Source organism: Meriones unguiculatus, chromosome 16 (genome assembly GCF_030254825.1).
Source record: "Meriones unguiculatus strain TT.TT164.6M chromosome 16, Bangor_MerUng_6.1, whole genome shotgun sequence".
Classification (NCBI taxonomy): domain Eukaryota; kingdom Metazoa; phylum Chordata; class Mammalia; order Rodentia; family Muridae; genus Meriones; species Meriones unguiculatus.
This window is the reverse complement of record NC_083363.1, coordinates 18,468,080-18,490,552: the sequence shown is the minus strand read 5'-3', so window position 1 is coordinate 18,490,552 and position 22,473 is coordinate 18,468,080. Positions and strand designations below refer to the sequence as shown.

Below are 22,473 nucleotides of genomic sequence, written 5' to 3'. Positions count from 1 at the left end.
GGTTACAGTGGCTTTCCAAGCAAACACTTGATTCTAGCCATAACTCAAGAAGTGGTCATGTTCTGTGATGGTGACCAAATGCTTCGTAAAGAGAACACAGCATTTATATCAGCAAAAACATGACTTGGGAAGGCTGGGGAGTCAGCAGTATGGGCCACAATTCTGGCTACTGGAGCAAGATTTTTGTGTGTGGGGTGTTATGAGCATGTGATTGGAAGTCAGCCTTGGATTTGTTCTCAAGAGTGTTTTTGTTTTTGTTTTGAGACATGTTCTTACTGAATATTGGGTCTGGCTCTTTAGGCCAGGCTGGCTGACCAGTAAGCCTCCAGGATTTTCCTATTTCCGTCTCCCCACTACCACCACTTAGCTTTTTATGAGCAATTTCTATTCAGGTTGCCCTCAGGCCCTCCTGCATATCCAGCCACTTGACCAACAGAACTTGTCTTCCCAGCCCTGCAGCAATAATTAGCATATTTGAGCTCTGTCCTTTTGGTTGGCTCTGTGTTCCACATCTGAAAATGTCTTACTGTGTCTAAGTGCTCCAAGGCTGTGAAGAGACACCATGGCCACATCAACTCTTAGAAAACATTTCATTTGGGCTGGCTTACAGTTCAGAGGTTTGTTACCATGCTGGGAAGCATGCAGCAGACATGGTGCTGGAGAAGGAGCCAAGAGTCCTATATCTGGATTTGTAGGCAGCAGGAAGTGAAGTGGCTTGAACTTCTGAGATCTCAAAACCCACCCCCTAGGACACACCCACTCCAACAAGGTCACACCTCCCATGGCCTATGGGGTCCATTTTTTTATTCAAGCCACCACACCATGTAAAGTGATTTAGAAGCAGGAGACCTCACTGAGTAGTTAAACAGGCATGCTCTGCTATCATGAAAACAGATTTAGATCACCCCAGCACCATGTAAGCAGCAGGCTATCCCTACAGGTAAATGCTTTCTAGGGAGTGAAGATGAGATCACTTGAGCTTGCTGGTCCCCAGGGCCTCAAATGTTAAGAGCATGTACTGTACTTGCAGAGGATCCAAAATCAGTTTCCAGGTTCCACATAGGTGGCTCACAACCATGTAACTCTCAACTCCAGGGCACCTTGCACTCTTTTGGATTCTGTGTATTCCTGCACTTGCATACACACACAAAAAGAAAATAGATCTTAAAAATAACATGGTCCATGTTCAGGTAGCAACCCTGCCTCAATGGAATGAGCAATAAAGGGGGATACCTGGTGTCCTCTTACAGTTTCATGTGTGCACATACCCTTACCACACAATTATATGTAAAAGAGAAAATTAAATATGTAGAATCGTTTGAGGAAATGATAGACTTTTATAAAATCAAACCAACAGTACATGTGGCAGTCATTACCCTTAGACCTCCAGATGGGTTTTCTTGACTAGTGAATAGACATGTGTCTGAGTTTCCCTTGCTGCCCTGTATTTTGGGATTGCAATACCCTTTCATGTCACTGGTCATGTCCTGAGCCTGCTGTCTACTGGCTCAGGAAATACAGGCTGAAGTGTAGCTAGTAAAGATCAGGGACCAGGGAAAAGCATTCTTAAATACTTGATGAGTGTCTAGGATGTGCAGGGATTGATGCTTCTGGAGGCCAGGCAAGCTATGAAGGAGGAAAAGGAATAGTTAGCTACCATTCTAGTTCTTCAATCCACTCTTCACTGTGCGTTGGGTTGGGATATATGGCAGGCCAGATAGGACACAGTGCCATGTGTGTTGCTCATAGAGGAGAGTGTGTTTTGAAGCCACCTGAGTGAAGACTATGCAAAGTACTTTGGTTCCCCAAATAAGCGGTCTATATTGAGATTAGTTCTTAACTCCCTGTCCTGGCTAGACTGATCCCCGAACTTGTCATTTTTCTGCCTCCTTGGCCCTAGTGTGAATGTTGTGGTTAGGGTTGAAGCTGCATCACAGTACATGTCCAACACCACTTCCCTATCCTTCCTTTACTGGGTGTACGCTCATGGGGCGCACGCGTGGGAGTCAGAGGACAAACTGTAGGAGTTGGATCAAACTAGGATCATCAGGTGGGGCAAAGCACCCTTACCCACTGGCCCCCATTTCTTTAAGCTTTCAACTACACTAGGCAAGTAGGACTGAGGTACAGGCAGTGGCAGAGTGCTTGTCCTGCATGCTAGTCCTTGAGTCCCACTCTCAGATTGCTAAAAAAAAAAGGCTTCCATCCATCAGATCCTTGCATAATGGAAGACACAAAATTAGTTTCTGTCGTTATCCAGCAGATGGCACTTTTGGTCAGCAGTGGTTTCCAAAGGGAAGAATTGAAATATGAAGCAACCCCTTTTCCTTAAAAAAAAAAAAAAAAAAAAAAAGCACCAAACACTAGTTTCCACCAATTAAGATGGCAGGGATTATGACAAACTATGTAACTTAGAGATCACCTTTCACCTACAACCATCTGCAACAGCAGTTCCCAGCCCCTTTTGGGGGATCAAACTACCCTTTTCCAGGGGTCACATTATCAGATAGCCTACATATCAGATGTTTAAATCATGATTCATAATAGTTACAAAATTTAGTTATTAAGTAGCACCAAAGTAATTTTATAATTGAGGCTCACCACAGAATGTATTAAAGAGTCATAGCATTACGAAGGTTGACAATCACCTAGAATGATTCAATAACCTCTAGTCCCAAAGGCCTACCTAGCAGCACTCAACCGTTAAAATGTGTTAGTAACCCCCACAAAGAGCCACTATCAGTCTGGTCAGTGCTGGGTGTGCAAGTGTGACCTTTTGAGCAAAAAGCCAGACCCAACAGCAGAGGCCTGGAATCCCAGTGCTGAGGGAAGCAGACAGGAAAGGCCCTAGAGCTCAGGGTCAGTCAGGTTAGCTGATCTGCTGAGCTCCAGCTTAAGTCAGAAGCCAGGTCTCAAAAGACAGAGAACCTGAGGAAGACACCTGATGCTGGCTTCTGCTTGCATAGGGCATGCACACAGACTTCACGCTTTCTATTAAGAACAGCCATTTCTTTCACCACACAGCTGAGTAAAGACTCTTCATTCAGTACCCTTCTTCTGACATCAAATGTGTGTGGGTTCTCCACTCACCTCGTTCTCTGGTAGAGACTGGTCAATTAGATGTCCTTCAATTCCATTCAGTTTACCTGTATGTGGTGCTGGATCCCACGGGTGAGTGGCCGCCTTGGGCCAAAGCACAAGGCCCAGGTTTGACTTCTGCTTGCCAACTGGAGGAACTGGAGGTTGGTCCTTCTCAACAGTTTGGATGACTTTGTAACAGTAGGTCAGGTGAACAAAACCCATTCTGTAAAAATGAAACTCAGGAGGTACTGAGCGCTGCAAGAGTGGCATACCCGACCAACACACTGACTTGAGCTTGGTGACACAACACAAAGACAGAGGAGCACAGACTCCAACACCACACAGAAAACGGTCTGAGCAAACAGCAAACCACTAGAAGTGATGAGAATGAAGAGCAGAAGGGAGTAGATGTGGAAAGCACTCACCTCGTACAAAGTACAAAACCCAGCTCTTCCTTCTTCCCAGGTGCTTGGCAAGCACTCTGCACTGAACTAGCCCCGACCAGTAAAGCTCACCGTAACAAGTCTAAGCCCGGCACAGCTGTTGTGCACAGCTGGGTCTTATAAGACGAAAAGGGCAGGAAGACAGGGAAAAGCCATGAGTGCCTTGTTTGTTAACCACCAGCCATATTCAACAAAGGTATGAAACACAATTACTTTATTGACTCCTTACAATCAAATACTGCTAACTAGCATTACTTTCACACATGCATCATTCAGAACAAAGGAGAGTTCCTCAGTATTTTCAAATGATGCATCATATAACACAAAGTTAGAACTTAAAATGCACCCTGATTAATTATGTAAACTGGTAATTTTTAAAAAGCATAACTAATAATTTGGTTCCTTTCTTCATAAAATGGAAATTTAAATATTTCTCCTGATAGTCTTGAGGTTACCATTATGTTACGAGTAGTGCAAACTGTGGCACATACAGTTCCATCTGGAAGGGTGTATCACACACACCGTATCTCAACAAACAAAATGTGCATAAAATGCATACAGTCAACGCATGATAGAAAGCATGTTCCAAATACAAGTGAGCCTCCCAGGCCACCATATTTAGCTTTTGCATTATCATTTATGGCATTATAGATTAATTACACATGACATACTTTTATACATTTAACCCTGAAGATAAGAAAAATAACTGTTTGAAAAATTATTCCAGGTAGCCATTTGGTTTGTATCATAAGAAAGCGACCCTCCAAGAGTTCAGTGTCTGCCATGTCGGAATCATGAGCTTTAGTTGGGAAGAAGGGAAGTGATGTTTCACAGTGACTTTCCCAGGCCCTGGCACCACCTCTTCTCCCACAGTATACCAGATGAAGGAGCATCTCTGGGATTCCCCTGGGGCGTGGCCTTCCCTTTGTATTCTTTTCTGGATTAACTGTTCACCAACCTCTCCAATGGCCTTCCACTTTAATCATTCATGAATCCTTTCAGAATGTCCTCAGAGAGCTCCATAAGAGGAAGTTCTGGAGATGGGAAATCCAGAGGAGGAAGATTGGGTATTGGAATGTCCTTGGCCTTCCCAGTACTCGATGCAAACTTCTGCCAGGTTGAAGAGGCTGTGGCAGTTTCCGAGTGTGGAGGCAAGCTCCACAGCTCTGACTTCTCCACAAAGTCGGCATCGACGTCCAGCTCCTTCTCAGTTGGACCTTTCAGAAGTCTGGCCTTTTCAGCTTTAAGTTGTTTATTTTCTTTTCTTAACCTTTCATTCTCAGCCACAAGAAATTCCACATGCCTCTTCAAATCTGCAATTTTGGTTGCCTGCTCCTCTATAATTGTTTTATCATCTTTTGGGGCTTTGCTTCCAATACAAGGCTCTGTTGGCTCATTCTTTTGTTGAAGTAAAAATAGCAATGTGTCTGGATCCCTGTCAAAGACCCCCTGCACCTCAGGGAGGCGCTTCTCTGTGGGAGGGATATACGTCTGAGAAAGAAGAGGGCTCTGGCCCTCCATATCCTCAGAGGGTCTGTGAGATGCCTGTAGGTGGGGGACTCCATCCCTGTCTGTGCTCTGTTGTGCTTTCAACCGCTCCTCGCGCTTTGCTCTCTTCCACCTCTCTTGGATGAGGAGAAGCTGTTTCATGTGGCTGTCCCTTTGCAGTTCCAGTGATAAGTGAGCCTGTGACACAAGAGAAAAGGTCAGTGTACAGACATCAAAGGGCTCACAGGCACATGCGTCTGAACACTTGTTCGAGTCATTGTGGAATCTTGAGGAGATGTGACCTACAGAAGTAGCTTGCCTGAGTTTCATAGCCTCAAGGTTCTCTGCTTCCCAATCCACGGAAATTAACAAGCCATGTCACAAGCTATCACTATGGACTGAGCTCCAAGTATGATGCTTTCCCTACCATGGAGGAGTAAACTCCCTCATCTATGATCCTCCATCCACAGGGTACCTGGAAAACTTGATGCACACCTGTATGAAGGCCAGCCATCACAAGTTCTACACTATCCCTTATAGCTTCAAAGTCCCCTTGGTTCAGTCTGGGCAAAGCATTTTTACTCTGCCAATGATACATCTTGTAAGAATTATGCCCTTAGTTCAGTTACCACCCTGCTCTTAAGTACCTATCATTATATAATGAAGAAAATTATCTTTACAGCTAGGGATGTAGCTCAGTGGAATAATGTTTATTACCGTGTACAAAGACCCTAACTTTGAATAAAGATCTTTTATAAATATTTAATTTTATGTGTGTACATGAGTATATCTGTACATGGAAGTTAGAAGAGGCAGTAGAGCTCCTGGAACTGATGACACAAACTGTTGTGAGGCCCTGCCATGACCCATACAAGTTGAGTCTGGAACCTTGACTAAGGGTAGCAGGAGAATGAAGAAAGGGCACACACACATGTCCAGAGAAACTGATGGAGCCACAACCACCACCACTGCAACCTGGAATCTCAGCATGTTCATTATGTACAGCAGGGGAGGGGCTGGCCAGTCTCTGGAGAAGAGCAGTCTCACGCTGTAACCAGGAGGACAAAGCAGCAGAAGCTACTTTTTGCACACACCAACACCTACACCTGAACCACAGGAAGAAGGCTTTGTCAATTCTGAGCCTGACTCATAAGGGGAAAGGTTTTGCCAGCTTTCTGAAGCCTTGGTTTTTGCCATGGCTGTGTCAAATAAACAATATAATCCACTTACTCTGGGCTTCCTCTGCTAACTACAAACTGCCATGTGGGTGCTGGAAACCAAACTCTTATACCCTGAAAGAGCAGTCACTGCTTTTAACCGCTCAACCACCTCTCCAACTCCAGGAGAAAGTATTTCTAAGACTAGGGCACAGGCCTTCCCCAAGCCCTACCTAAGACAATATAAAGTTATCCTGAAACAGATTTCAAAGTCCAAGCATTTTCTATGTTTTCAAGAGACCAAATAGATTATTCAGATTTAAACTGCCTTTTATAAGCAAAATGTTGCTCCCTGGGTCATTCCTGTTTCCTCAATGTGAGCCAGTGTCAAAAGCCAGTGGAACATTAGGAAAGGTCCTGATGGGCTCTAAACTAAACACCTGACAATGGAGACCTGTAGCAACAGGAAACAGGAAAGCAAGTATGGAATGCCAAGTGTGGCTCATATACTTTTAATTTCCTTCCTAAAATACGTATGTATATTTTTTTTACACAATTCAAATCTCTACAAGAAAACCTTTTTTTTTTCCAAAGGTATTATTTTTCAGCCAGGCATGGTAGAACATACTTTTAATCCCAGTACTAGGAAGGCAGAGGTCTATGAATCTCTAAGTTCAAGGCTAGCCTGCTCTACATAGTGTGTTCCAAGCCAGTAAGGACTATATATACAGTGAGGCCGAAATCTCAAACCAAACCAAACCAAAACAAAAACCTTGTTTTTTTGTTTTTTGTTTAAATAACGGGGACGGGAGGAGGGTAATATACACATATGATTGCAGTGCCAATGGAGGCCAGCAGAAGGCAACAGATCTCCTGTGCTGAAGATCCTTGTAAACTGCCTGGCACAAGACCAGGAACAGTAAGTATTTGGGTTCTCTTTAACTGCTGAGCCATCTCTCCAGCCCCACAAAACATTTCTACAAATACTATGAGCATGTCTCACCTGCTCAGACTGTGTCAGCTTCATGGCTTCAGAGAGATATGCTGGTTTAAAACAAACAAACAAACAAAAAGCAGCAAATTAATATATAAACATCAGAATTTTGTAATTTATAAGGTTAAAAATGGAAGTGTTTACTCTTCATAATACAGAATGGGTCTTCTAAGCAACTGTACTAAAAAGACAAAACAGGACTAACTTCCCCCAAAAAAAGAATGTCATTGGTAAGCAAAATTTCCTAACCCATCTTAAAAACTGAGGACTTTAAAGCCTTTAAAGTGAGATGGATGGGGGCATAGCCATGGCAGAATGCTTGCCTAGCATAAACCTGGGACCCACCAATGCAGAACAAAAAGATTTGTAGATTTTTATGATGAAGGAACTGAAGATTTAGTTAGAAAAACTGTTTACAGAGAACTGAACTAAATAAGAATTTCCTGAGGCCTTATGCTCAACAAAAGTATCAAGAGATATTCCTCACTCTGTCCAAATCATTGTGGTCTCCTATGAGAACTACGAGTTGTAACTTTGCCATACCAACAGCCTACCACTAATTAGGTGTTTAAGAGCTCTCAGCCATACACTGTGGTACATGGAGTCCCAGCATTTGGGAGGCTGACATAGAAGGATCACAAATTCAAAACCAGCATAAGCTTTAGACTGTCAAAACAAAACAAAAAAGCCCTTACAATATGATAATATATGCTGTGCAGTTACCAAGAACAGTACAATTGCATTTAAGAGGACAGTCAAACTTTCTTTAATTTTGATCAAATTCTGAGAGACTTAATCTGTTGAATTTAAAGAGGCAATGCTAAAATCCTTACATTTTCTCTTTGGGCTAAGAGTAAGGTGACATAATTTGGATGTATCTTTGTTTAAAGTAGGGTCTCAGGGATGGAGAGATGGCTCAGTAGTTCAGAGCACTGGCTGTTCATCCAGGATTCCAATTCGATTCGTAGGACTAACATGTTGGCTTACAACTGTAACCCCAACTCCAGGGGATCCAAAGCCGTAATCTGGCTTCCTTGGGCACCAGGGATAAACACTGCAGATACATACTTATAAGCAAATCATCCATAAAATGAAAGAAAGTTTTTTTTAAAATCACCAAAAAACTCACGATGTAGGCCAGGCTGCCTTGAAACTAAACAAAACTCCTGACTCAGGAGTTCCCTCAGTGCTGGGACTCACTGTGACAGATCTTGAATGTCCCTGAAATCTCAGGTGACAAAAAGCTTCACTTCCATGCCATGGCATATGTGTGAAGGCTAGAGGACAACTTATGGGAATGAATTCTCCCTTTCCACCATGTGAATTTCTGGGAGTAAACTCAAGTCATCAGGCTTGGTGGCAAGCGCCTTCCTTGCTCTTGCTGTCTTTCCTTTGTCAAAGTTGATTTTCTAGAGCTATCAAGAAGGTATAGCAGCTGACTTCCAAGACAAGTTTAAGCCTTAGATCCCACTCCCAAAAGTTATCATCTAACCTCCACACATGCACTACGGCACATGTGTCCATCTCTCCCACCACGCCACACACAAATAAAATAATGAGGTTGACTTTCCTCAGGTATTTCTGCCACAGGGATAGAAACTTAACCCAGAAAACTAGAACCAAGAAGTGGAGTCGCTATTGTGACTCTAGCTCATTATATTATTCAGAAGTCATCGGTATTGGTCTACAAAAGTTTGGAATTATGGAGAAGAACAGCTCGAGAAGGCAGCTTAATAGGTTGTATATGGAGCTGACTGGGCAATTCTGTTGAGAACACAGCAGAACAAAAGAATAAAGAGAATAAAGGCCGCAAGAGATGGCTCAAGAGGCTTCAGACAAAAATGTACTCTGTTATAAAACTGAAACCCTGACTAATACAGAGCCAAGAGCAAGTTCTAAAATATTCAAGAACTTGAAATTCACTTTATGAATTACACTTACAGTCCTTTCCCGTTTTAGCTTTTCATGGTTTTCCTCATCTACTTGTTTTTAGCTTCTGCATTCTGCTATATGTTCCTCTGTAAGGTATTTAATAGACTTTCTGGAATAATTAGAATAAAATAACAAGTATTACTAATAATGGATCAAGCTCTTGCTCACTATAAACTTCTTGGAACCTCTAATCATTACACTTCCTTTTCTGCAGTTATTACAACATTGCTATCTGGTCTTAATCCAAATACTTTAATGATTTTTTTTTTATTAATATTTCACAATTTAGAATTTCTGTCTGCCAGGTTTTACCAAGCTTGAGATTCAAATTAGAGGTTTCTTCTCCAAATTAAAAACAAAACAAAAAAACAAAAAACAAAACAAAAAAAAAAAAAAGAGGGACTGCCTCTGCCTCTGATATAAACTGATTGGCCTGCTCTTTGATCACCTCCCCCTGAGGGGGGAACAACCTTACCAGGCCACAGAAGATGACAATGCAGCCACTTTTGATGAGATCTGATAGACTAAGATCAGAAGGAAGGAGGACTTGAGGAGGGGCATTCGTGAAGAAGGGGGAGGGAAGGTGGGATTAGGAGGGGAGGAGGAAGGGTTTATGGGGGGACACAAAGTTAATAAAGTGTAAAATAAATAAGAAAGAAAAGAAACCATCGTCTTTGCTTCAGGCATACTTGTCAAGCTTATACACTTCTCTTCAATTTTTCCTGGCCCTTTACTCTTGCGCTAAATCTATCACCCTGCATTCTATTTCTTTCCCTTTTGTTCATCTGTTTGCAAACCTGTTACAACAGCCTATCCAGTGCTCTGCTACTGCTTTGGAGACACTGTGGAATTTTCTTGTGACATCTCTTTCATATTGTCCCATACATTAGTCTCCTCCTCTCAACTACAGTTTGCTTTAAGCCACCAGTCTTAACAATCAGAATAGCTTTCATGAAATCAAGTTTAAACCAGCTGGAAATGCTGACCTTGGCAGAGCCCTGAAGCTGAACATAACATGGTAGGACACCTATGGATAATCAAAAGTGCAAAGAATTCAGCAAGGACCACACTATCATTTTAGAGATCGCCCAAAATAAGGTCTTACAACTCAGGTGGGAAAAAAAAAAGTTATTTTAAAAGAAAAGAGGGGCTGGAGAGGTGGCTCAGCCATTAAGAGCACTATTACCCTTTAAAAGGATCTAGATTAGGTTCTCAGCACCCATGTAAGCTTGTTACTCCAGTTCCAGGGGATTCAATGTCCTCTGGCCTTCATGGGCACCTGCAGGAATGTGGTGCACATAAACTTAGGCAGGCATGCATGTACACGTAGTTGTAAATTATCTTAAAATTTAAAAAATGAAAAATGTACTGCATTGTCGTGGTTTCATTCACAAAATCACATTTGATAATCTCTTAATACTGAAATTTATGAAAGGACTATCACAAAAAAAACTTTTTTTAATTAAAAAAAATGTATACAATATATTTTGATCATACTCTTACCCTTCCCATCTCCTTCTAGATCCTTTCCATCTCCCTACCCATCTTGTTAGCTCTCAAAGAAAAAAATTAAAACAAAAGAGAAAAAAAATACCAAAACAAAGCAGAATGCATACACACACACACACACACACACACACACAAAACAAAACGACCCAAAAAAACTCATGGGATCTGTTTTGTGTTGGTCAGCTATTCCTAGGCATGAGGCCTGCCCTGGACTGTGGTTGATATGCTTAGTGACACTCACTGAAGAAAATGTATTTTCCCTTCCCCAGCAGGTATCAACTGCAAACACCTTCTTGGTTAGGGGTGGGATGCTTTCACTTTCCTTTCTCATGCACTCAGGATTTTGTTTGAATCTGTATAGGTTTTATGCATCTGTCAGTCTCTGTGAGTTCATATGTCTACTGGTTCTGTGTGTTCAGAAAAATCTTAACAACACTGGCAACTGCGTCTTCTAATTATTATTATTATTTGGTTTTTCAAGAGAGGGTTTCTCTGTGTGTAGCCTTGGCTGTCCTGGAACTCACTCTGTAGACCAGGCTGGCCTTGAATTCAGAGATCCACCTGTCTCTGCCTCTGCTGGGATTAAAGGCTTATGCCGCCACCACCCGGCTTACTTCTTCTGATTAAAAAGGTTAATGTTTAAAGCACATTATCAAGTAAACAATGAAAAACACCCTGTCTCCCCAACACCAGAAACCACTTGTTTGCAAGTTCTCTACTGCTAGATCTTGCCTAGTCTCCCAGAGTGTTTAAGTCTTCAAAGACAAAAGAACAGCTTCAGGCAGATTTTTTCTCCCTTTCATATTCAGAATATCCTGCACATAGGCAGATTCACTCCACTTTAACCCATGACATACACACAAAACCTTACCTACCATGTTTAAAGAATGTGGCACTCATCCACATCACGGTTTTCTTAACCATGGTGCACTATCATGGGAGCCACTACAAATCAACAATCTGTTAATATGCTTGAGAGATTTAAAGACAACTGGTTTCATGTTGTAGAAAATTCCACCAAATATCATAAAAAGACCTAGCTATACATCCCTGGCGGGTGTCATATTTTGTGATGCTCCTGCCTTTCACTCACCAGAGGTGAGATTATAGGTGTGAGCCACTCACTAACTACATTTTAAATTTTTTTCAGCTGTGTGCATATATATACCTGCAAACCAAACACTTCAGGAAGCTGAGGCAGGAGTCATGTTCAAGCTGGGGGAGTATAAGCCTGGGCTACAAAATGAGTACTGGGCTATCGAGGGCGATATTAGCAAGATCCTGGATCAAAAAAAAAAAAAAAATTGGTGTTGATAATTACTTATAGGCAAAATGTACAGAAGATTCATCCAAAACATTGCCCATCATGAGTTTGTATTTCAACAGTAATAACATTCTTTTACCTGCCAGGAAAGAATACTGCTCTAGTCAGAAGGGAAGAAAAAGTGCTTTCAGCATAATGTTCTAGAACAGAGGTGACACTCTAGATAAAACATGAATAAGCCCTCCCCACAAGGCTTCTGGTTAACAGAGACATGGCTTTGCAAATCAGGTGCCCGACATCTATTTATGAGGCTAACTCAGAAATTTTGGTAGGAAACCAACACATGCTTAGGATGTACTTAAATGAAGCTCCATCTCGAGCCCTGAAAGCCAACAGCTTTATACCTTCATTATAACTACCAGCAACAAAGTACTCTTGTTCATTTTGTTTTGTGACAGGATTTTACCTGGCAGTCTAGGCTGGCCTACAATTCATGGCAATCCTCCAGCCTCAGTCTGCCAACAGCTTTATTCAGTATTTCTCAAGAAAAATACTTACCTGTAGCCTTTTTGTGACAAGAAATTGCCTCTTCGTATTTCCCAGCAGCTAACAAACGGTCTGCTCGACGGCTCTGTTGGTGAGCCTAGAAGACAAACATTCTGAATTATTCCAAATTATAAAACAAGACTTCTAAGTCAATCTTTTAACAAGATAAATGATGTTTGTTACATTAAAAAAAAAGCTACAAAAGGATCCAAGCCTAGAACCATAGTATCTAATAGGAGCTGACAATTCCTCTCTACTCATAAACCCTCTCCAGTTATTGAGTTTTAACTACTAAGAAGCCCCTATTCTTTCACTGCTCAGAGTAACCAAAAAAGCACATAGATTAAGTAGTGCTGACCTTTTTACATGGATACTTAATATTTCCCAAAGAAGCTGGCCATGGAGCCACACATCTGTACTGCTGCTACTCCAGAGGGGAAGCAGGGAGAGCAAAGTCATTGCATAGTTCAGTTAGTCTGACTCAAACAGCAAGACCATGTCACAAAAGACCAAATGCTAGATGGCATAGCTCAGTGGTAAAATATCTGCCAGCAGAGTAAGGCCTTAGGTTCAGTTCCTAGCATGGGCAGGTATGTGCATGCAAGAGCACATGCCTTTGTTTGTGTGTGTGTAGGGGTACTCCCCCTCCCCCACAGGCTAGACATATTCACAGCTCAGGACAGAGCACTTGTCTAGCACTTATGAGGCTCTTAGATCACAAACTATAACCAACAAACAATAACATCAACAAAAAAAGAATGTGAATATGCATTATTTCACTTACAGCTTTGTAAACCTGTTTCTCTTATATAACAAGGCCAGTAACTTCTGTTAGAATACAACATTAAGCCAGGCGGGGGTGGCACATGCCTGTAATACCAGCACTTGGGAGGTAGAAAACATGGATCTTTGTGAGTGTGAGGCCAGCCTGGTCTACAGAGTGAGTTCCAGGACAGCCAAGGCTACACAGAGAAACCCTGGGCCAAAGTTTTTTGACCAGCATGGCACCTTCCTTTCTTAACAAGAAGGAAAGAACGAAGGAAGGAAAGGAAAGAGAGAGAGAGGGAGGGAGAGAGGGAGGGAGGAAAAGGAAAAAATGTTGGTCAAGGTGACACACACCTGTGATTATAGCACTCAGGAGTAAGGGAAGAGAATTGAAACTGAGTTCAATGCCAGAGTGGGACCTTTTCTCAAACAAAAAGACACACAGGCAAGCACTTGCATGGTGGCTGTGATGGTGGCTTTTTTTGTTTTGTTTTGTTGGGTTTTGTTTGTTTGTTTTTGTTTTGTTTTAAATCAACTTACTACAAGCTTAGGTTATCTGAGAAGAGGAAACCTCAATTGAGAACATGCCCTCACCAGCTTGGCTTATAGACAAGCCTATGATTGACTGATATGGGAAGGCCCAGCATACAATATGCAGGCCACCTCTGCACAGGTGGTCTTGGTTAAGAATGCAAGGCTGAGAAAGTCATGGGGAGCCAACCAAGTAAGGAACATTCTTCCATGGCCTCACCTTCAGTTCCTGCCCTGACTTCCCCAGATGATGAACTACAAGCTGCAAAATCAAATAAACCCTCTTTCCTACATTGCTTTTGGCCATTGTCTTTGTTACTGTTCTATTGCTGTAAAGAGATAACATGACCAGGGCAACTCTTACTAAAAAACAAAAACAAACAAACAAACAAAAAGAATTTGAGGACTTGCTTGCAATTTTAGAGGGTTAGTCCATGACCATCATGGTGGAAGCAGACATGCATGGTGTTGGAACAGTAGCTGAGAACTTTACATACTGATCCACAGGCAGCAGGCAGAGACTGGGCCTGACATGGGCGACTGAAATATCAAAGCAAACCCCCAGCAACACCTTCTCCAATAAGGTCACACCTCCTTATCCTTCACAAACAGCTTATCTACTGTGGACTAAGTGAGCAAATACATGACCCTACGGGGACCATTCTCATTCAAACCACATAATTCATGCTGTTTATTACACAAAAAAGTGAGATGAAAAGTGGCTCACACACTTAATCCCAGCACTTGGGAAAAGGTAGAAGAAAAAAAAACAACCCTAAGTTCTGAGGTACAGGATAACACACACACACACAAAGTGAACAGTATTGGTAACCCTTGTTCACAACAGCATTATTTACAACAACCAAAATGGGACCAATGCAAATGTTCATAACGGAAGAATAGACAAATCAGTACAGTGTTTGCTCAATGGAATATATTCAGCCTTAAAAGAGAAGGCAATTTCACAACAACATGAGTACATTTAACCCTACTGAACTATGCCCAAAACAGTGGTTAGGATGGCAAAACTTTATGGCTTTAGGTTTGGTTTTCATTTTTTTTTTAAGTGAAAACACAATCTGTCTGTCAGGTGTAAAATGACTTATCTTGAAGGCTTTTCAACCATAAACGCCTCATAAAAATCACTCTTGCAACTATGATTACAGACGTATTCTGGGTATGTTGATTGAGTTTTCTTCAACACAAAGCAAATGTAAAAGTAGAAGTATGAAGAGCACTTCTGCTTGTATTTCCCCTACTTCCCTTTTTGTAAGGAAGAAACAAACAACTGTTCTTAAAGGCATCACCCCTTTCCATTGGTTCAAAGAGCCTTTATTCTTCAAATAGCAATTATGCAAAATTTTTCCTAAATCTCAGTTCATGAATAGGTGCTTAAAATAATAGGTTAATTTTAACCATGGAGACTTGGACTGAGCAAAAAGTATGTTGTAAAACCTAAGTATTTTGTAGTAACCAGATTAAACATTTAAAAGGGAATGGGGAAATGTCTGGCCTTGAAATCCTGACTCTATTGCCTCTACAAACTCCTACAATGCTAGAAGTACAATTGTTCACCAGCACTCTCAGATCAAAGAGCCGATTTTTGAGAAGACAGTATAAACGATGAAAGCTGGCATATATCTGCAATGAACAAGGTCTTAAGCAGTAAGCAGAATCAGAAAAATGAATGAAGGTGTTATATGCAGGTGCCTCCACCTTTTTTAAACTTAAAGAAAACTTTGAAACCCCCACAGCACTGCATAACAAGCATAGGATAGCACAAACCCAATCCTGAGCCAAGGGGCTCTAGGATCAAGTTCTGACTCTCACACTAAACCTTTAGATAAGTTAGTTGTTCCAATCTACAGGGGCCATTTCCTCACTTGTTAATAAAATTTTGAGTTTGAACCAGATCATTGTTTAGGTAAAGAGAATTCAAACCATTTGGGCATCTGTTTAAAATGCAGAATTTCAATCAGTAGTTTTGCAGCAGAGCTTGCAAATCTACTGAAGTGAAGCTGTGACTACTAACACCGTAAAGAATCAAGGAAAAGCCAGATGTGGTGATGGCTGCCTTGCCTTTAGTCTTAGCAGTTGGGAGGCAGAGGCAGAGTCCACCCCAATCTATAAAGCTAGTTCCAGAACAGCCCAAGCTATACAGAGAGAGAAGCTTGTCTCAAAAACAAACAACAAACCAAACAAAAGAGAAGGGGGAGAGAGAAGGATCTAGGACCAAGTGTATTCTGAGATGTCATAGATGACAGCTCACACCTCTAATCCCAACCCTATAGAGGCTGAAGTAGGATCACATGTTCGAGGCCAGTCTGTAACAAGAGATACTGTCTCAGCTTCATGTTTTCCAGGCATGGTGGGATACACTAATACTTATAATTGTACTTGGGAGGTGGTGAACGGAGTTCTACGGCATCCTTATCCACATAATGAGTTTAAAACTAGCCTGAGCTACATAAGACCCTGTCTCTAGAAAAGGTAGTAGATACTATAGAAACCTATTTTGACAGTTACTGTTATTTTTTAAAGAATCTTTAGAGGATCCCCACTTATAAACTATTCTGTTTAAACACTGTTCATGGTACAATTACCAGCCATTAAAATAAGTCACAAAAGTGTTTCTTTCAAAATTCAGAGTAAAAACTATAAAATCTAAACACAGTCTACCTCTTTCTGTACACTGCTTTTCCTTGGCAACTATGATTCCTATAGCAGTTGCCACATTCTTATACTACCTGGCTTTCTGAACACTTAAAAAGAACCCTAAACCCCAGATTTCAAACCCAGGATCAGAAAGCAAGTATAGCAATAAAGCTTCAAGTGGTTGTAACTACAGTACATTCTGAGAGTAGCCAGGCGAAACACAGGCCTGAAGAAGGTGAAACAGTCCAAAGCCTATCAAAAGACTCCTACTCCCAAGTTCCAGATTCCACATACTCTCAGACACTGCACATGCTTTCCCTGCCTCTCTTTCTTTGGAGTCTCAATATCTCTTTTGGCTTAAACCAATAGAAGCAGGTTTCCATCATCTAAAACCAACCCAAAAATCCTAAGAAATACAATTAGAGTGCTAAGCAAATGAATTTACTGTCAAGAACTTTTTTCTTCTCTAGGCTGCTTTAAAAAAATGAAGTCCAAGGCCACCTTTCTTAGCTCGGTGGTACTTGCCTTTAGTACCAGCATCCAGAAGGCAGAGACAGGCAGACCTCTGTCAGTTGGAGGCCAGCCTGGTCTCTATAGCAAGTTCCAGGACAGAGAAATCTTGTCTCCAAAAACAAACAAACAAACAAACAAAAACCCTCCAAGTTAAAAGATACTGTCTCCTATATCTGTCAATCTATTAATTTTTACTGTGACTTGAAGTGCTGTGTCGAGGATAAGAAAACACCATTCCAAATATTAGAAAGAAGGCAGAGGATATCTTATATTCCTGACGAGTATGGTCTTCAGTTGGGACCAAAGGGGAAATGTTATCCTTATGCCCCTGTCCCAGTGAGTTCACTATAATCTCCCACAAACAAGTATCAAGCAGTATTTCCAAACACATGCACCAAGTCAACTCTCTAATCGACAGAACAATTAAATATAAGTTAACTGTGCAAGTTGTGAATATATCTACTTCATTTCTACACCGAAGACCAACCTTCCCCTTGTGCTGTTTGTCTATAACCTTTCCCTTCCATCAACTTGTTTAGCTTAATTTTTTAAAAATTGTCATCATCTACTGTTAAAAAGTGAGAATCTAGTATAGAACCTTTCAAATTACAAGACATAACCCATTAACAAGTTATGAAATCAATTTGGTGAATTCTCATGGTATTTTAAAAATCCAGAGGCTGGAGGCTGGAGAGATGGCTCAGAGTTTAAGAGCACTGGCTGCCCTTCCAAAGGTCCTGAGTTCAATTCCCAGCAACCACACGGTGGCTCACAACCATCTGTAATAAAATCTGGTGCCCTCTTCTGGCAACGCATGTGTACATGAAGGCATAATATTGTATACATAAATAAATAAAAAGATAGTTTAAAAAAATCGAGAGGCTACAGAGATGGATAAGCAGTAAGAGCACTGGCAACTCTTCCAGACCACCTGAGTTTGGTTCTTAGCTCTCAGATGGTGACTCACTAAGGTCTCAAACTCCACTTCCAGGGGGCTCAATGATCTCTTCTGCCCCAATGGCACTAGGCACACATGTGGTGCACCAGCATACATGAAGGCAAAATCATTCAAAAGTAAGTATTGCAGCACCTCATACACAGCAAAAAGCTTTAATTTGCTTTATTTTGTGTGTAACGTGAGAGGCCCTGTTTCCACAGAAACCCAAGAGGCATCTCCCATAATATAGCAGATTGGCACTACTACAAACAAAACCGATTTATCAGTCTCTAAGAATTTCTCAGTACAGGTCACAGTGAGACAGATGGGTAATTAATGCCCTAATCCAGAGCTCACAGTTCATTTAGATTCTAACTTTCCAACCCCACTAGATCAATTTATTTTGCATTTCAATGTCATAATCTATGAACTGGTAGAACAGCTCATGTTGCTAGTAAGGCAACATAAATAGGAGATAAATAGCAAAGCCCTGCCACTAACCGATTGTTGGCTATAAATAAGCACTCTATTACTGCCCTCCATGTTCCAAGCCCCCACAGCCCTTCCAAGTAAGTCCAGCTCTAGCTCTGGCACAGGATTTACTCAGGGCAACAAAAAGGAAACGGAAATAGTGCCTTTTTTTCTTTAAAGGTTGTTATTTTAGGTTTTGTTTATGTTTGTTTTGTTTTTTTCTCTGTGTGTAGCCCTGGCTGTTCTAGAACTCACTTTGTAAATTAGGGTGGGCTCAAACTCAGAGATTGCCTGCCTCTGCCTCCCAAATGCTGAGATCACAAGCGTGCACCACAACACCTGTTTAAAGATTTTAATTCCAATAGGTTACAAAGACCATTCTTTGGCCCATGATATGAATTTTCCCCCCCTGAGATGAGATGCTTGAAAGCATTAACCACTTCAGGCAAAATAAGAACTAAACTTTCCAGAGAGAATCTCAGTTATTCAACAAACAGTCCCAGCACTCTTAAGGCTGAACAGAGAAAAAAAACACGTGTGACTGAAGGATGAACATATAAAAAACAAAACAACAAAACAAGTGTGGCTGTGCGGTCACATGGGCATTGCCTGCAGCAGCCTCAGCAAACAAAGCATGAACAACAGTCATGTAAACTAAGATCTAACTTCACTACCCAAGTTGGGAGCACGAGAAATTATCTCACAAAAGTTTTGACATTCATTTGCTACCGACCAAATGCCAACATTTAAATGCATGGAAAGAAACACCTAACACACACTACGTGATTTTGTAAGTTACAATTTTTCCATATTAAAAATTAACAAGCCAGGTGTGGTAGTGCATGCTTGTCAGCAAAACACTAAGGAAACAGGCAGGAGGATCACAAGTTTGAAGCCTGAACACCATGGCCTGGTCTTAGGACCCTGCCTTAAAGAGCAAACACAATGGAAAAAAAAAAAACTTGTAGAACAAATTATTATTCAGAATCAAAAGACTATTTTTCCTTCAAATGAAGTATAATTTCTCTTGACTAACTCTGAAAATTAGAGAGCTACCACATCTGTAATAGCTACATATTAAAATGTAGTCACTTCAAACTAGTCACTTCCACATCCTGAAAATCCATTGTGAGGAATTAGCTTGCTACATAACCCTAACAAATTCCACAGCAAAGGCAGCAGTAACATATAGCCCAATATAAAGACCACACTGAAATGAAAATGACAAGTACATTAATATGGAATACTGTTAGAAGCAGGTGGTAATGAGTTGGAACGCATTAAGTCACTGACCTAAGTAATGATTTAATTTCCCTCAGCTTAAGCTTGTTCATCAGCAAATCTCACAAGGAGTTCTTCCTGAAGTCCAAGGGTGCTTTGAGGACACAGGATTCTAAACCCATGTACAGTAGTTAAGTCCTTATAGTATGATTTGGGAGTACAAACCAGTGGCAAACTTCTATAGTTGATTAGAATTCTCAAAGATACTAATTTTTGAATACTCACAGAATTTAGAGCTACCTTTTATATTGAGTAAAGAAGGTGCTGTGGTGTATTCACTGACAATCAAAAGAGAGAGAGAAAAAAAAAGCATCTGCAAAAAACACCAGTCTAAGGCTTAGGGGGTAAAGACACCACCAATGGTTCTATGAGTTCACTCTCCAAACCTACATGGTGGAGAGAAGTCCCAAGTGGTCTTAACTTCCACACATGTGAAACATCTCCAAGCCTCCACAACTCTCTAACAGAGGTTTACCTCTGCTACTTAACACTGCTACCGACACACTTAAATCATTCAAGTAAACATCACATTGTTATCTTTCAATGAACATCTAGGCTGGGTATCAGAAATCTTCAAAATCTCAAATGGCTTAAAAATTCAAGCTTCCATGCTTCTGAAATTTGTCACATAAATTTTAAGACCAGATAATGAAACTCAGCAGGACATGGAGACTCACACCTAGAATCCCAACATTTAGAATGCTGAAGCGGGATGGCCCAGTGCTCAAGTCCAGCCTAGGCAACATAGTGAACTTGAAGCGAACATGGCTCAAACAAACAGATAAATAAAAATACTGTTGCCACCGTTTACCGAAGTTTTCCTAGACTGATGATTTGGTGCTCCAACTACCAGTGAAATCTAGTTCCAGTGTTCTCATAAGCCACAGCATTAGCGGAGCAGTTAGCTAGGACTGTGCTACACCCGGCTGCCGGATGAACTCAAGCTAACTGGAACTGAACCAGTCGACCGTTCTGCAAGGACACTTGAACTCTGAAGCACTTTGTAAACAGCTGCCTCCGTCTAATAATATTCCTGTGGAGTTTCCCTATTGAGCCGTCCATGCTTCGCTGCAAACTATACTGACCACACGAGTTTCCTTAAAAACAAGAGGTGCATCTCTCTGGTTTTCAGAAACTCACCAATGTTGTCTAGTCATCCTTGAGTGCAAACCACTCAGAAGTGGACCCAGGACCTAATTTAGCAACGCTGGGATAGGCTCCTCGGAGCTGCTAACCTGGCTCCGTGGATGGAGCAACAGCTGTAGGTGATCACTCTCCTCCGGGCGTCCAAGCTCAAGCCCAAATCTCATTAAGCGACATGTCAAGGACTTACAGTCTCGTTATAATAGCAGCTAACTCCTCCAATGTTCTATCTGTAAAGCAAAGTCCTACGCGCCTTTTACGTTTACTCCTTTAATCCTCACAACAAATCTTAAAAAAAAAGGTGAAAAATGTTGCTCAAGGTCCCGAAGCTATTAGGTGACTAAGGCAGAGTTCAAACCGAGGAGCCTGGCTCCAAATATCCATACTCTCAAACCACAGGCTGGCTTCTCTGCACAGCATGAGAAGCCAGCAGGGCTGAGTTCCAAGGGGAGAAATCAATCCTCCACGGTCCTGTTCCCAATTCCACCACATCACAAACCACCTACAAACCTGGGACTTCAAAGTTCTAGTCTGCAACGCTAAGACATCAGACGTGTGCATCTAAATTCCATGAACCTTTCCCGGGAACCCCAAAGATAACCTGTGACCATTCTGGAAAAGGGCTCTGTGGGAGGTTTGGGGTTAGGAGGGATTGTTTGAGGGAGGATTTCGTCCCCTCCCCCCGCCCGTGTTTTTTTTTTTTTTTTTTTTTTCTGAGAAAGGCGAACATCTCTGGTGCTTTCAAGAGGTCTAAAGCAATGGGACAGGGCTGCGGGGCGGGGACTGTGGTTTCTATCCAGCTGTTTCGAAGGGGCCTCCGTTAGCGCAGCTGTGAGGACAGCCTGGGGTGACGGTGGTGGGTTGAGAGGCGCGGCCAAGATACCCCGACTCTGCCCGCGGCCTGCAGACGGCTACGTGGCGCTGGGACGCGGTCCCAGCAGGGCAGAAGCGACCGGGCCCAGAGGAAGAGGGCTGGGCCCCGGGGGTCGAGTTCCCCTCCGCTTCACCGTTCCCCCTTCAGTCCGGGTTGTCCCTCAGCCCGCGTTCCCCGTCAGCCTACCCGCCCCTCCAGGGCCGCGCGTTCCCCGTCGGCCCGCGACCACTCACAAGGTTGAGGGGTCCTTCCATCACTTCCATAGACCCCGGGGTGAGCGGCGGCCCGAGGCGGAGCGGCGGCGCCTGGGCACATGGAGGGGCAGCCGGGGAAAGGAGACGCGGCGGCTGGCGGGAGGCTCCGCACAGAACCCGGAGCCGGCAGTGAGCGCCCGAGAGCGACGGCCCCGCGCCACTTCCGCCTCCGTCGTCGCGCCGCGCGGGGCCGTCCCTGCGTCGCCGCGCACGGCGTCGTGATGTCAGGCGCCGGCGGGGCGCGAGGGGGCGCGGCTTCGGGGGAGAGTGCGGACGGGGAGTGGGCGGGGCCAGGGGCGGAGCACCAGCTAACTGACGCGACCCCATCCCCGCCCCTCCGCCCTCGCGAGAGTCAGAGCTTAGGCTGCTAGATCCCCGCTGCTGAGTCGCCTGAGTTGCTAGGTCTCCTGGCACACGTGATCTCTTCTCAGATCCCCTCTTCTCACCTCCACCCCTCCTTTAACGTTTCTTCTCTATCTGTCTGTCTGTTGACTTTTCCAAGAAGCAAACCTGAGCCAAGTTAGTGTCGTGCTCTGGGTCGCCTTAAAGCAGGTTTCCACAGTTTTACCTTCTGAGAAAGAGTCTGCGTACGCAGCCCAGACCTTGAACGGGTGGCAGTCCAGGGGCTGTGAGTG

The 22,473-nt window shown here is 42.7% G+C and overlaps 1 protein-coding gene across 3 annotated transcripts; it reads right to left on the bottom strand.

Annotated features, from left to right (window-relative positions):
• Positions 1-3,721: 3,721 nt before the first annotated feature.
• On the bottom strand, positions 3,722-22,039 carry Nrbf2 (nuclear receptor binding factor 2). 3 transcript variants are annotated; one of them, XM_021635261.2, is made up of 4 exons: positions 21,818-22,038; positions 12,427-12,511; positions 7,173-7,213; positions 3,722-5,210 (listed from the first exon to the last, which is right to left on the bottom strand). In XM_021635261.2, exons 1-4 carry the CDS (start codon positions 21,845-21,847, stop codon positions 4,503-4,505), a joined length of 864 nt encoding a protein of 287 aa, XP_021490936.1. In that variant the 5' UTR covers positions 21,848-22,038; the 3' UTR covers positions 3,722-4,502. The 3 variants fall into 3 exon arrangements, with proteins under 3 accessions (XP_021490936.1, XP_021490938.1, XP_021490937.1); XM_021635263.2 differs by lacking the exon at positions 12,427-12,511 and having other exon boundaries at positions 21,818-22,039; XM_021635262.2 differs by lacking the exons at positions 12,427-12,511; positions 21,818-22,038 and adding an exon at positions 9,105-9,337.
• Between the last annotated feature and the right edge of the window lie 434 nt (positions 22,040-22,473).